Source organism: Phascolarctos cinereus, unplaced genomic scaffold (genome assembly GCF_003287225.1).
Source record: "Phascolarctos cinereus isolate Bilbo 61053 unplaced genomic scaffold, phaCin_HiC Scaffold_4;HRSCAF=312, whole genome shotgun sequence".
NCBI lineage: Eukaryota > Metazoa > Chordata > Mammalia > Diprotodontia > Phascolarctidae > Phascolarctos > Phascolarctos cinereus.
This window is the reverse complement of record NW_027555847.1, coordinates 21997128-22012221: the sequence shown is the minus strand read 5'-3', so window position 1 is coordinate 22012221 and position 15094 is coordinate 21997128. Positions and strand designations below refer to the sequence as shown.

Below are 15094 nucleotides of genomic sequence, written 5' to 3'. Positions count from 1 at the left end.
TGAAACAAGCAATCACCTTTACTTTCCCCACCCCCCCTTCACCCCAAGTTCATTTTTGCCCTTCCCGAGGACCCCTGCCACACAGACAACACTAAGCTGCCTTGCTCTCCCTGCCAAGGACAGCGACAGCTTAGCAAGGCCTTCAAGGGCAGCCTCCCTCCACCACTGTGTTCCTCTACTACACACCTGCTTGCTCCAGGCCTAAGTTGGTAGGAACCTTAGGTCACCTGGCTGTCAATCAATCAATCTCACCCTTTCATGTCCTGTAATAAAAATAAAGCTTCTCTATTTGACTTCTGCCCAAAAGCTGGTGAACCGTGGCCCTTTGGTCATGACAGGTTCAAGCAGCTTCTGCTCACCACTGTCAAAATTGCTGCCATATTGCAAAAGTAGAATAAGTTTGTAAATGATATTAGACAACTCCTCGATTCATCTTCCCTTATATCGCAGGACGCGTGAAGGCACTGCAGGAGTCAATCCAACCCAATCCAGCACCAGCACCAAGTATGGAGAGCTTCCAGCCAGGGATACAGAGTCAAGAGCAGAATGATGCCGGCCCTCCAAAAGCTCATCTCCCACTCGGGGAAAACTACGTGTCTAAAGAGGAGTGAATACCTTTAGACGTGTAATATTATATAGACGAAGTCATCCTAGGAGGGGCAGGGCAGTGGGCAAAGCCCCATCTTCCAGGGGTGACACACCTTGAAGTTCGGCTGAGGGGAGAGGCAGAGCATTGTGGGCATGGCAGACAGGCCACGCATAGATGTGGAGGCGGGAGATGGAATAGAACATCCCGGGAATGGAATAAGTGAGTGTTGGGAAGGCCTGGGGGCAGGACAGTGCGGGGAGGGGTAAGTAAAATCAGTTGTGAAGGTGGGCTGGGCTGAGAGTGTGAGGGGCTTTTGATGCCAGAGAAGAGACTGTAATTTAACTCAGGGACAAGAGGGAGTTCCTTGTGCTCCTACAGCAGGGGTGTCACAGTCAGGCAGAGGAAGCCCCTTGGCCTTAACCCTTGTAGTAATGGGGGGGAGGTGGGGAAAGCTATAGCTTGGGGATTTAGAGCCACACCCATTTAAGGAATCTGGCTGCTGACAACAGCCTTGGAGAAGGAACCAATCCAAGGACACACACCACCCCACATTGCTTACTCACCCACCAACACCATTAAAAACCTGGTTCTCCTGCCTCATCCAAATAGCAGCCAGGCCACCACATGGAAAAGCTGACAGTAACACTAAAGGTCATTTTATTCCTTGCCTCATTTTTAAATAAAGCACACAAGCCACAGATCAGGAAGGCCAGCAGCGCTAACTCAAGGGCCTAAATGAGCCCACACACATCTGGCAACGCGATCCCAAGTGCCTGGGTTACTAAAGGCTGCCTCCGAAAAAGACCCTCTGGCTTCAACCCAGTATACCATGACCATTCCCATCACGGCAAAACATTTCCCACCCAGGGAACCTCTATGATGATCTTTGCCCCCAGAAGCGGGTTTTTCTGCCCCCTCCTTCGCTTGTCCCCATCAGGCACCAGGCAGAGATGAGGCTGGCTTTGGCTTTCCAGTGTTTGCTTAAAACGAAAAATAATCCTAGAACAGGGTCCACCTGCCTGGCCCTGGTTTATCAGCTCAGGTTTGGGCACAGAGACCTATGTCATTTCATCTTCCCTAGATTTTTAATGGAAACGCTTCTAGATCTCTTCTTATGACCTGAGATTCCAAGCAGCCAGGCCGGGAATTTGATATCAGCAGCTTCGGACGAGCTACTCACCAAACAGGAAGGAAGGAGTCTGATGATCCACTGAAAATCCTTATCTGACAGGTACTTGTCAGGGCCAAGGTCAGCCTGGAGGGGCAGAGAACAAGGAAACATCTGAGCCCGGCCTGGGGCTCAAGGAGCAGAAGAAGGTCCCCACTGGGACCCAACTTTTATGACATGTATCCAAACATATTCATAGAACCCGGAGGATGAACACCAGCAGTGGTGTAATTTTTAAGAATTAAGGCATTTTCTTAATGAAACAAACCTCAGAGTGGCAACTCTGAAAAAGCCACCTTGGGGAACCACTTCCCTCTTTCAGATCACCAAGGAGCTGGCCCACCACCTACTCAACAGTTATGCAGCACTTTAGGCACTAAAACTTTGGGGATGACCTGGATTATCTCATTTAATCCTCACAACAACCCAGGAGGCAGGTGCTATGTGGCAGGGGACCCGCCCTGGGTCACACAGCTAATAAGTGCCAAAGGGTGTGTGGTCCAGTGGGAAGCACTCAGGGCTCCAACACATTTCACAATGTGTGACCCTGGGAGGTTACTTCCACTCCTGGGGCCTCCGTTTCCTTACTGGTAAAAGGAGGAAGTTGGGTGAGATGACCACTAAAGTCCTTTCCAGCTAGACCACAATCTATACACCTAGGTTCTTAGGATGACTTGGAATAATTAATAAATAAACCAACTTCTAGGGGCTGAGAAGGCCCGAAGAGACAGAAGGCATCATTTCCAAGGACAATATATCGTCCTTGTTGAGCCTTAAAAAAAACCCATCGTTCTCAAAGACCCAGGAAGAGCCGTGACCGACCGAACCCCCGCGTACCCAGCTTAGCACGAGGCGCTCTTTAGGCTGGTTCTTAGTCTTCATTAAGAAATACCTCTTCCGTATCCTCCAACCTGGTACAAGAGCAGAGGGACCATCAACAAGGCATTTTTTTAAAAGAGAAAAAAGCACAGACATGATCAAAACGATAATATTCCAGAATTTTTTTCTTGGTCTGAATTCATGCTGATTTTATTTCCTCGTTATTTTTTTTTTAAAAGAAGGTCCTCAATCTTAGGTAGAAATAAATACCAGGACGCCCAATAAAGCCATTACTTCATCTTGTTAGCATTCCTGAGGCTCAGTTAAGGGCACTCAAAGAACAAAGAACTTTGTCTGGGGGCCTTGACTGGAAGCCCCATTCTATGCTTGGTCTAGAGCAGAGGCTTGGAATTTGTAATCTGCGAACTTATTTTTTAAAAGTACTAGCATATCTGAAGGTATCTGGACAAAGTTTAATGGAACTAGTTTCCTTTGTAATCCTACGGATTTTATCTTGTGCCCTTAACACCACTGTTCTGAGAATAAGGCTTTACCAAGCTGCCCAAAGGGTCCTGGACACACTAAGGTCGAGAAGCCTGGTTCTAGAGGCTCCAAGATGGTGGAGTCCTATTAAAGTCTATGTGCCTCCTGCAGAACTTCCCTGCCTGGGCCTACAACCCACAATGCATGCATGCTTGCTCCTTGGGACTTAGACAATGAATGGAACGAAGAACTATTATGGCTGACCATTATGGATGAATGAGAATGCCCAGGGACTGCCCAAGACCAATGGTACCCCCCCCATCCCCTTTGGCCAGGACGGTTTTTCATTTCAGGGGGCCAGATCTGTGATTTCATTGGTCTAGAAGCTCCCTCCACCCAGTCCAGATGTGACCTACTCTGCAGCTCATACAGTTACCTGGGCTAACTGGTGGCTAGTTTGAGAGCTATACCTGGAGTCTGGAAGACCTGAGTTCAAATCTGGCCTCCTGCACTTACTGGCTGTGTGACCCTGGGCAAGTCACTTAACCTCTATCTGCCTCAATTTCCACAACTGTAAAACAAGGATAACGACAGCACCTACCTCCTGGGGTTGTTGTGAGGATCAAATGAGATAATATTTGTAAACAGTTTTAGCACAGTGCCTGGTATATAGTAAGTGCTTAATAAATGCTTATTCCCTTCCTCCTGGGGGCCTGAGAACTGAAATGACTTGTTCAGGGTCACACAGCCTCTATGTGTCAGAGGCAGGGCTCGAACTCAGGGTTTCCTGATTCTGAGGCAGGTTCTACCCGTTCATCCATGCCTGAGCTGCCAAAAGTCAAAGAAGCCTCCACAGGCTTGGAAGGCAAGTCTCTAAAAACAAGCAAACAAAACCACCACAATATGGCTCATTTAAAAACTCCTTCCAAGGTGCCAGATCTGCCATTTTGTCGGCATGAGGAATTCCCTTTGTCAGCACAGGAGGACCTCAGACCTTTCACTGAAGTGAAGGGTCACAAATGCTGCACTGAACACAGGAGCTCCTGACGCTGAGTTCAGGACCTGGTCATGCCCCTGAGCTCCGAGGCCTGGGGGCTTCTGAAAGTCACCCCGGAGCTTGGCAGCCTCTGAGCATCTGGGGCTTCTCACCTATATCTCTCAATGGTTCCACGACCTCCCACTTTGGCTCGGATCGAAAGAACATCGAAACCTGCTGCAAGGCAATTTCTGTAAAGACATTTTATAGGCCCGTTAGTGAAACAGGTCCCGTACCACAAACACCTATTTTCATAAATTCATTTCACTTTAAAGCTTACAAAGCCATCAACATTTTGTGTGGCTCTTTCCATACAAAGGCAGCAAAGTGTAAGCACCAAGGAAGCTGAGGCTCTGATGTGCCCAGTCACACACAGCAACTGTCCAAGCTAGAACACAAGCCCCTCTACTGCCTCTTCCTGCAATACCCTGCTGCCTCTCATCTGACCAAGTGTTTCAGGCCAAAGGAGCTCAGCTTACCAATGAAATTCTCACACTGTAGGCCCTTTCCATTTAAAAAGTGATAGGAAAAAAAATACTTTATTACTACTATACAGTTTAAGCTCTTTCAGCAAGTACATGCTGACCTGGGCTGTACATGTGACATGGAAAACAGGCACATTATAGAGGGACAGGATTCACGTAGGGAGGAAGGGGAAATCAGGGAAGCTTCACAGTGGAGGTGGTATCTGAACCGAGCCTCGAAGGAGGAGATGAGGACACAGTGCATTCCAGGCATGCACCGCAGGGAAGGCTCAAGGGAATCCACAAGAGGTGTGGAGTTCAGGGGACAGCAGGAAGCGTGGCGTTCACAAAGGATTGTGATAGGACAGGTAGGAAGGTGGTGGAGAGGCAGATTATGGAGGGCCTCGAATGCAGGGTTTGGTTTGATCCTACGGGCAGCGGGTGGCAAGCTGCTGAAAGCTCCAAGTAGGGCAGTGACAGGGTCGGACCTGAGCTGTAGGAGCCGACCTGGGCAGCTGTGGTGGAGACTGAGAGAAGAGAGAGAAGACCCATTGAGCTACGAGCTGGCGACCCAATGGAAAAGGGAAATAAGGTGAGACGGCGGGTGCGCAGTGCTGGCCACCTGACTCATCACTTCCTCTCCTCCATGCTCCCTGGTCATCTCTAATAACACCGTCTCGAGCTGCAGCCGAGAAGAAGTCTGGCTCAAGGGCCTGGCTGGAGTCAGAGGGCTCCCTACTGGCCAGGAACCAGACTGCCCAAGGCCCATCTCCACTGAACACAGATTTAACGCTGGTAGTATGAGCAAGATGGCCATCTTGGGTGCTCCACGGCGTTCAGAGACACAGAAGAGGTATACAGCAAACAGAAACCTCACAGCCCAGGAAAACTGACTGGATTAAAAATAAGGGGAGGCCAGACAGTCCTACAAATGCCTGGTCATCCAAACCAGGCCCCCCTGCTGGCTTCTGGGGCAATCTCCCATTTCCAAGGACAATGAGAAGAGGAGTGTTGTTAAAGTACATCATCGAAGCCGCTGCATCTTTCTTTTCTGGGGGAATAAAACATGTTTAATTCATTACTCCCCCTCACCACACTTGAAGGCATGAAACCATTCCAGGGTAGGATGGCATAGTGGAAAGAGCATTGGCTCCAGAGTCGGGGGACTTGGGTTCAAATTCTGCCTCCACCTCCCATGCTTACTAGTTGGATGACCTTGCAAGTCACTCACCTGCCTGCGGCTCTTTCCTTATCTGCAAAATGAAGGGCTAGCCTATAGATCATCCATTAGGAGAGCCTTTTCAGCTCCAGACAGAGGATCTGGTTTACTGGTGGAAGTTATCAACCTTCCAAAATCACTATGGAATTTTCCTTTCCTCAGTCTGTGAAATTCCAGAGAACAGGCAAGGTATTATTAGAAGAATAGCAAAAATGGACTCCAGGTAAGGAATGACCCTCCCGGTATACCCCTCCCCCAGAAGAAGGAGAATAATTACAGTTTGGCAGCCACGTTATTCTGACACCAATTTGGAGCAGCCATTAAGAGCTGAGAGCTGGGAGTCGATAAAGCACTCTGATAAAGACTTGTAATTGTCTCCACAGGTAAGACAAGATTCACAGAAAGAGAAAGGTCCCGTGGATTACTGACAATTCCATGAATATTTATTCTGATTACATGAAGTGTGATGAACCATTGGAATGTCATCTAACCTGTCAGGAACTCTATAAACTTTAAACAGCAAAAACCTTACACCTACTCTAATTAATATTGGTGTGAAATGTTTCTGGTATTTCCATACTCATATTAAATTTAAACCATCTGCTATTTTAAAATAAATTACTTAAGTGTGAATGATTCATCCCAATTCAGGGAAGGATTATTCAAAGATCTCTCTGCCAAGGGACCACAGTGTGGCTGTGCACAGACCCACAGAGTACACGTTTATTGACTGAGAAGCTCACTTACCTCCTAGGCTACAGACAGAACCTCTTAGCTCATTACAAAAAGGGGGGGGCACGGAAACTGATTTCTTGACTTTAAGAGCCTGAGAAATTCAAGAAAACTCCCTTTCTATGCTGTGTGGGTATGTGAGTATGCAAACTGCAGCATTTTTTCACTCCAGTAGAGCTCAGTTCCTTGAAAGGGGGCTCTACCGGGTGATATAAAAGCCACAAATATTTGCCAAGTTCTGCCATTTCCCCCTGCTGGGTTAAGTCCTGTTCTCTGTGAGATACAAGGTTATCATCTTTCCCTCCCTCCTCCCACCTCTCAATTCAAAGGTAATGAGGACAGAAAGTAGGAGAAACATTCTTACCATTTTCTCAAAGGCCAGAATCACAGGATCAAGACAGAGTTCAAGAAAAACTCTGCAACATCCACGTTCCTCTCTCCTCTGCCCTCCCAAAGCCAAAGTATCTTTGGGTTGAGAGACCAGTATGTCCCAGGAGTGGAGGAAAAAAGGCAGATGACTTTCCTGGAATCTGTGAAGGTCAGAAGTCACTCCCTCCAGCTCTGGCCTAGGATGGCTTTATCAAGGGACTGCATCTTGATATCGTGGTATCGCCTCTGGGGGGGATCAGCCCTTATGACTACTCCAGTGGTAGAGAGGTAAAGGTCCTCCCAGTCAAGGGTCACCAGATTTGAATCATGTCACTGATCTCTCGGCCTCCCGTAGGGGAGGACCACACTGACTCTTTTTCTTTGCTAACTCCCCGATACACACAGTAGACAGAATATTCCCCAGACTGGGCACACTCAACAAATGCCTGGCTGCCTCAGGAGAGGACCCAAGTCAGGAAATCCAGAGCAAAGTATTAAATTTCATCCTCTGTCTTCCTACTGAGCTCCCGCATTCCATCTCCAAAGACGGCAGCTCCCCCAATGAGCACAAGTCTTTGAAAGCTAATGTCGAAGCACACCAGGGTGACTGAAAAACAGAATGAAGCTTCCTGGAACTGGCCAGCTGAAGGCAGACCTCTAATCTAATCTACAGCATCACCAGAAACTGGAATGTTATCACATTTGCACATCAGACTTGGGCCCTTGGCCTTTCCCAAATTCCATGCATTTTATCCTATAGGAGTTTATGTGCATGAGACCAACATACACGGCTCCTCTGGTCCTTCCCAACCCTCAGCCTCACCTCCCGTACTGGAAGTCCTGAGGGCTCCGTGTAGATGCTGAAAATATCTTAGCCCAGATAACCCAAGACGGTTAGGACCGAAAAGAAAGGCCCCACAGTGATTTAGATATTTAGAGTAACACTTTTTGTAGGAGCAAAGAACTAGAAACAAAGCAGATGCCCATTGACTGCAGAATGGCTAAACAAATTAGATGTGAATGTGTCAGAATATGCCATGCTCTAGGAAGTGACATCTAGGATGAGAAAAGCATGGGAAGACTTACATGAGCTGATGCAAAGTGAAGTCAGCAGAACCAGGAGGACAGTGCACACAAGGACCCCAGCAATGTGAATGAAGGGCACAACAAAGCAACAGAAAATGAATGGCATGAAATCATGATGACCAAGCCTGGCCCCAAAGGCAAGGCATAAGAAGAGGCCTCTGCTGGCTGCTGGTGTGGGGGAGAGGGGTGCTGGGAATTCTGCCTATGGAATACTGCCAGATTTTTTTTTTAAATCTTGCTTAGTTTTGCTAAAGTTTTTGCTTCTTTGTCATAAGGGATGGATCTCTGGGACAGCAAAGGGGAAAGGATGCATTAGGGAATGCCAATGATTTAAAATAAAAGATATCAATAAAAGCTTATTAAAAATGAACACTAAAATAAAGACATAGTAGCTCCTAAAAGGGATGAGATAGGAGGTCTGGCTGAGCAGCTGCAGAAAAAACCCCTACACCCAGACCTGCCCACAGGGCTTCTATGGTGTTGCTGGATAAGGCACATCCTGGGGCGTGTTCATTGAACACCAACTCCATTCTCCCCACACCTCTTACTCTCCCAGGTCTGCCCACCATGGTCTACAGTTAAACATGGAGGACAGAAGAGAATGCTGGACTTGGGAATCAGGAAGACCTATCTCCAGACGTGTGACCCTGGGCAAGTTACTTAACCTGTTTGTCTCACTTTCCTCAACTGCAAAATGGGGATAATAATAGCACCTAAGGTTGTTGTGAGTTTCAAGTGAGATAATTACTGTAAAGCACTTAGCATAGTGCTAAGTAGCACAGAGTAAGCACTATATAAATTTTAGCTATTAGCTCCCACCTCCTAGATCAGGCATGTACAGTGCTTTGCAAACTCTAAAGTGCTGTCAGGGGTCCTTTTCTGCCATGATGCCTTCAGAGCCACAATGGTAGGGCTCAAAGCCTGAAATGAGGCACACCTGTGCTATCAACACCCCGCACCCTGGAAAGGACCGGGGGCAGAGGCGTGCATGCATGATCAAATCCAAGAGGGAGGGAAGGGCTCCTGAAACCCTTCTCAGGGTGGCAAGGGAGCGCTGAACTTCCCAAGGATCGGAGTGGGGGAGAAAGAAGGCTGATATTTTCATTATCAGGGAGATCAGCATATCATTGACCAGGCTGGGCACCGAGATAGTGAGCGGCTTACAAGGTGATGAAACACAAGGTACAACCGCCCACAGGAGCCAACAGATGGTGCAACAGGCCCATCACCACAAATGCTTGTGTTTCCCTTTTCTCCACCTACTGGTAAGCTAGGGTCAGAGAGCAAGCTCCGGGGTGCTCCATTTCCTCCCACAGGCCTTAGTTAGCCTCTCTCAAATGGAGGAAAATGCCCTGCTCCATGGCAGGTGAATTTTACTAAGACTCTTGTCCAAACGGTGGCTTCCAGCCACTTACAAGAGCTCAGCAGAGGCTTTCGATGACCCTCATCATCCTTCTCACAGGGCCCCAGGCTCCTGGCTCCTTTCTCTAACTCCCTGTGGTGGAGAGGAGGATGGAGAGGGCCTGAGACAATAATGAAGTGGGTGTGAGTACGTGGGGGTGTGTGCATGCTTTTGAGTGTGAGCACGTGTGCAAGTATATATGTGTGTGTGAGTGTGGATGTGTGTGTGTGTGTGTGTGTGTGTGTGTGTGTGTGCATGTGTGTGTAATGCCAAAAAGGACTGCAAAGGCTGCTCAAGTTCCCCAGCCCCGATTTTCAACTTGAGAAGAGCTGTCCCCTCTGGCAGGGCCAGCTCTTCCCACCTCTGGGTCTCAGCTCTCTGTGATCCCCCGGGTGCCCTGCAGGCCTGACTTCCTCACCTCAGATCCTACCTCCCCTGTCAGTCAGAATGGATCCTGATGTGGCCTCGAGGAGACCACCAGGCTACAGCTACGGCTCTGGAGGCTGCTGGCCATTCTGCTGCATTGAGTGGGGAGTGGAATAAATGCTTAAGCACTTACTACCACCAGGCACCAGGCTAAGCTCTGTACAAACATCATCTCATCTGATCCTCGCAACAACCTTGAGAGGTAGGTGCTATTATTATCCCCACTTCACAGCTAAGGAAACTGAGGCAGACAGAGGTTAAGTGCCTGAGGCTAGATTTGAACTCGGGCTCCATATCCAGAGCTCCATCCACTGAGCCACCTAACTGCTGGTGAAGAAAAACCAACAAAACCATCGATTTCATAACTCAAGGCTAATGTGGTTTCCGAATTGGCTTTGTGTGTCCCCTCCCCCTCATCTCCTAAATGTAATTTTATTTGACCCCTGTATGACTCTTCAAACTGATGGGCCGATTCTCAACCAGGAGTGGGACGCAGGAGTGTAATGTGCTCTCTTCTCTAAACTATCGATAATATAGTGATGGACTATATGACATCTGTGTGACATCTGTATGACTATCAACCTCCCCATCTGTGAAAGAGGAACAAAACCTCTCTCCTCTGTCATAAGAGAATATTATCTGAGGATTCCATTACTTATTAAACTAAAGACTGAGATCCTCACAATCACTTTTCACCACAGTGGTGAAATAAGCAAATCAATAAGTAAGTCTTGTTTTCTAGTTCCAGGCCAATTTGATAAATATTCACCGAGCGCAAGGCAGAAGGATCATAACAGAAAAGAACACGGAGCCTTGAGCCCACTGGAGAGAGAAGACATGAACCTACGTAAGACACTCCAGAGAGTCGTCTGAACTCACTGGAATGTGACACAGAGTCCATGAAAGGGACCAGGGCCAAACTGGGCTGGAAGGCCTACCTGTGGAGGCCATCTTGCGGAGGGCCTTTGCCAGGCCAAGAGTTGGGAGCCATGGAAGGATTCTGAGGAGGAGAGTTGGCATGATGTTGGCAAGCGAGCAAAGGACTGATTAGATTAGGAGGATAGATGAGTGACTTAGAGACAGCTCAAAGAAGAGGCATTGAACACCTGAGCGAAGGTGGTGGCAGCAAACAAGAAGGGGGCAGAGAGACAACGTGAGCTTGGGTAAGCCAAATCGACAGGACCGGTTTATTAACAAAATCACATTAGACATTCTTGGCCCTCGCTCCCACGATCGTTGGTTTTTGTTTTTTAAACAAACAGGCCACAGCTAAGCATTATTTACCAGTTCATCTGCAACATTTTCTGGTATTTTATCACGGTGATCACTCCAAGGGCACAGACTTTATGAAATTTTAATAACTTGCTTGTTGACATCTGGTGCCATCATGTTGTTACTCTGCATTATCCCTTTGCACCCATCAGAGAAGCCCTTTTAAGATCAAATGTTTTACTAGGGCCTCTGCTCCAGCGAAGATATGAAAAAAAGCTGCTCTCCTTAGGCTGGTGTTTGGCACAGACTGATTTCAGGGAGGAGATAAGCAAAGGTCAGAATGGGGACACTAGATAGCTTCCCAGCCCTCCTCTTTGTTTTTTGTTTTTTGCTTTTTTTGGTGAGGCAGTTGGGGTTAAGTGACTTGCCCAGGGTCACACAGCTAGTAAGTGTCAAGTGTCTGAGACCACATTTGAAACTCAGGTCCTTCTGACTCCAAGGTGGGAACTTTATCCACTGTGCCAACTAGCTGCCCCGAAGTCCCTTTTAAGTAGACTTCTTAGCAATACCCACATTTAAAAATGTCAGTCTACAAGGCCATTGCCAAGCTAAATGTAAATGCTTTTTAATTAGCTGCCATTTTGAACTGTTCACAGCTCTGCTGTTACTGGATATGACAGAGATGTAACACACGCAACAAATACGTTCGTACCCTTTAAGAAGACTTGATTCTCCCCTGTCCTACTGAAATGCCTTAACACAGCATAAAAGTGACCCTGAGATCTTGAAGAGTTTGTTCTCAAAGCAATGAATTCTCGCAGCCCACTCACTCATGAAGCCTTACTTTAAGGCAAGGAGGGACAATCTGATAGATATCAAAGGAAGGCACCTACATACCCAATACAAAATCAGTATTGATGGAAGTAATAATGCTCCAGAATCTACACACAGGTAAAAGTAATGCATAGGAGGCATGAGCATTTACAGAAATCAATTTTCCCTTTATGTATCTGTAGTGCAGAGCTAAAAGGAAATAAATCCACTCCCCTAAGCACTCCCCCCAACCCCAGCTGAAAATCAAGGATACTTAAATGAAACAAACATTGAATAATTTAAAAGTCCAAGTTCTTTCTCACCCAGACTTCTGCTTTTCTCTTTCTATATATAACACTGTCTCTTCCCTCTTATTTGTAACTGTTTCTTAAAGGTTCTGGTTGGCTGCACTTACCGGTATAATTTGCAGAATAGTTGCTGGGGTCTAAAAATTTCTTCACCAGCTCACAGTTGGACAGGATATGATTTGTGGTGATCACGTTGAGATAGTTCTGGAGGCCTTTCTGTCGTTCAGCTATGAACTCACGATCCATGTTGCCAATCAATTTTTTGGGAGGAAGAGGTAGGCTTAGACCTGAAATCTTGGGAAAAAAAAAACCAAAGATAAAAATATTATATCCCCAACCTTCCTCACTAACAAGGTTAAGTAACTAACTTGGCGCCTTATCAATACGGTGCATGGCATTGCCAGCCCCCTCATTCCACAGATGAGAAACTGAGGCCCAGAGCGTGGAAATGACTGGTCCTCAGTGAATCCATGGGTGTCTCTGCAATACACTGAGATCTGTTCTCCAAAAGTTTTCAAGTTTAAAATTAGGATCACGAAGGTTGTACAACCTTCTACTTCTTACTGAGATAACAGATGTAAAGTGCTTTGGAAACCTTTGAAGTGCTATATAAATACTAGTTGTTATTATTATTGATAATAATAATCATATCCTTTCACCTATTATTGGGAACATTCCCTAAGAATTATATATTTTTTTAAAAGTAGAGCTAGTTCAAGGATGTGTGTCCTCTGTAACCACAACAACAAAAAAATCCCAACATCCAGAACACAATAAAAATAGCTAACATATAGGAACGGCTGAAGAAACTGAGGCACGTTAATGTAGTAAGACGTGAAGAAAATGGATTGAGGTGAGAAAAAGAACATCAATAACACATCGAAAATTTAAATTTGTTTTTTTTTTAACAACAAAAACTCTATCTTGTCTCCCTCGTACCTCATCCCACCCTCTAACCCATCGAAAAAGAAAAACAAAGCCATGCACCGGCCGCGCCCAGCACAGATCAGCTCACCCCCTGAGTCCTCCAGCCCTCTGTCAGGAGGTAGGGACCCGTCACTGCCTCAAACAGAGGCCCTACGCGTTTCTAAGTCACTTGTTTTTAACAGTGTTGCTATTACTGTGGTAACAGTTCTCCCGGCTCTGCTCATCTCACTCCGCATCAGTTCATACAAGTCTTCCCAGCGTTTTTTTTTTTAAGGGAACTGAAGGAAAATATAATGTGTAGAAGGGGATACAAATGCAGCAATTTACTGACTACTACACTAGACTTTATGTATGCGTTGGCTGGCTGGCTACTGTTCTTCATTCTCAGAGAGAATGTGTTGGGGTCAAGGTACAGCATGCCCGATTGTGGCTGATCAGACCAATACTCACTTCGAAGGCTCTGCCGCTGATCAGGCACAAATAGTCCACGTGTACACACACACACACACACACACACACACACACACAAACACTGTGTCCAAAAAGTCTTAATGCATATAACAGTTCACAGTTTTTTATGCAATTTTCTTTCCTAATTTTGCATCTCAAAATATGTGTGATTTGTGTTTTGTGATAGTTATTAACTTCATGATTAAAAACTATTTAAAAAAATAAATATGGAAAGACTTATGAGAGATGAAGTGAAGAGAACAGTTGAAGAAGCAGTCCACCCCGGCTATCAATGTCAAAGGATTCTACCCACCCCAATACAGAGATGAATGGGCAAAGAAAACAGGACACACAAGGCAGGGAGTAAATGAAGATTGTTAGTTTTTGCACGGTTACGTTTAATTAGTTGCAAATATAAGTTTAATTGGTTTTATTACTGCTTAAATTTCATAATATACTGTTTTACTTGTTTGAAAAAAGAAAAAAAAAGAAATTTCCCTAAAAGGAAATTCTCTAGCTCCCAGCCTCACCCTCCCTCTCCCCCCCACCCCCAGGGCTTCTACATATCTCTTGCTTTGGTTAATTTCAAATCTTTATTTGGATTTTTTTTTCAGCCTATAAAACCATGTCAGGAAAGCAATTCAATGAGAAAATCACTTTCAAAGAGTAATACAATTCCTTACTGCCCTCGTTTAGGAAGATGGTTAGTCTAAAACAGGGTACTAGAAAAAAAAAGAAAATGTAAAGAGAAGGGCACGTTGAAGATAGCAGAAGGGATGTAATAGCTCCACATATGCAAAGCAGGCTTAACCAGTTTCACTCAGAAATGTTTTTCAAGCAATAAAGATGCAGTCAGATCTTGGCCGTGATATAACCCACAACTGCCAATTCCAAACCTTCTGTTTTGACAATTTAATTATTTAAAAAATGCCAGAGGAGACACACAACAGATGTTTTGCTTCTTCCTTTCCACAGAGCAATTTGCTGTTAAGTAGACCATTTTCATTTCAGATCCTTTTTCTGATACATAAAAGTGGGCTTCCCTTGGGCGAGCTGTCTCTTTCTTGGCCACCCAACCTCGCTTACATAAAGTGTCTGCTATGTGGCAGGCACAGCACTAAGCACTGGGGATACAACTAAGAAAAAGGAAGACAGTCCCTGCCCTCAGGGAGCTTACAATCTAAGGGGGGGGGGAACAAACACACAAAAAGGAAGCTGCCAAGGGGAGGAGGGGCACCAGAAGGTACCCAGCATGAAGGCCTGAGGACGATACTGGTGCTGAAACCACGCAGAGTAGCTGGTGGCAAATGAAGGGCCATACCCTTGGCCTTGAGATACTTGGGCTTCCGTGTTCATGAATTCTGAATTCTCTCATCATAATCTGTCGTCATTCCACCTCTCCCTCTACCTTGCTACCCCAGTCCCTGCTCTTCATCCTTGGTGTGACCTCTCAACCCTCGGCCCTTCAGTTCTTTCCCAGGCCATACTCTTCTTCCTTCCCCATCTTGACTCCCTGGTAAACCAGTTCTTCAACTCTACACTGTCCTCCCCTCCTGAGTCTCTTTCTCCCTTCCCTTATTGTATCTTTGAT

General features: G+C 46.2%; 1 protein-coding gene across 15 annotated transcripts in view; it reads right to left on the bottom strand.

Annotated features, from left to right (window-relative positions):
* Window positions 1–15094, bottom strand: part of PXK (PX domain containing serine/threonine kinase like) — a 100802-nt gene that overhangs the window by 34138 nt on the left and 51570 nt on the right. For 14 of the 15 annotated variants that reach the window (XM_078152110.1, XM_078152112.1, XM_020968945.2 and 11 more), the window contains exons 4-7: window positions 12234–12420; window positions 4209–4286; window positions 2595–2668; window positions 1770–1844 (exon numbers count right to left, since the gene is read on the bottom strand). In XM_078152110.1, coding sequence (XP_078008236.1) covers window positions 1770–1844; window positions 2595–2668; window positions 4209–4286; window positions 12234–12420 — 414 coding nt within the window. Of the gene's footprint in view, window positions 1–1769; window positions 1845–2594; window positions 2669–4208; window positions 4287–5790; window positions 5925–12233; window positions 12421–15094 lie in introns of those variants that run through there. The other variant, XM_020968954.2, reaches the window with a different exon arrangement.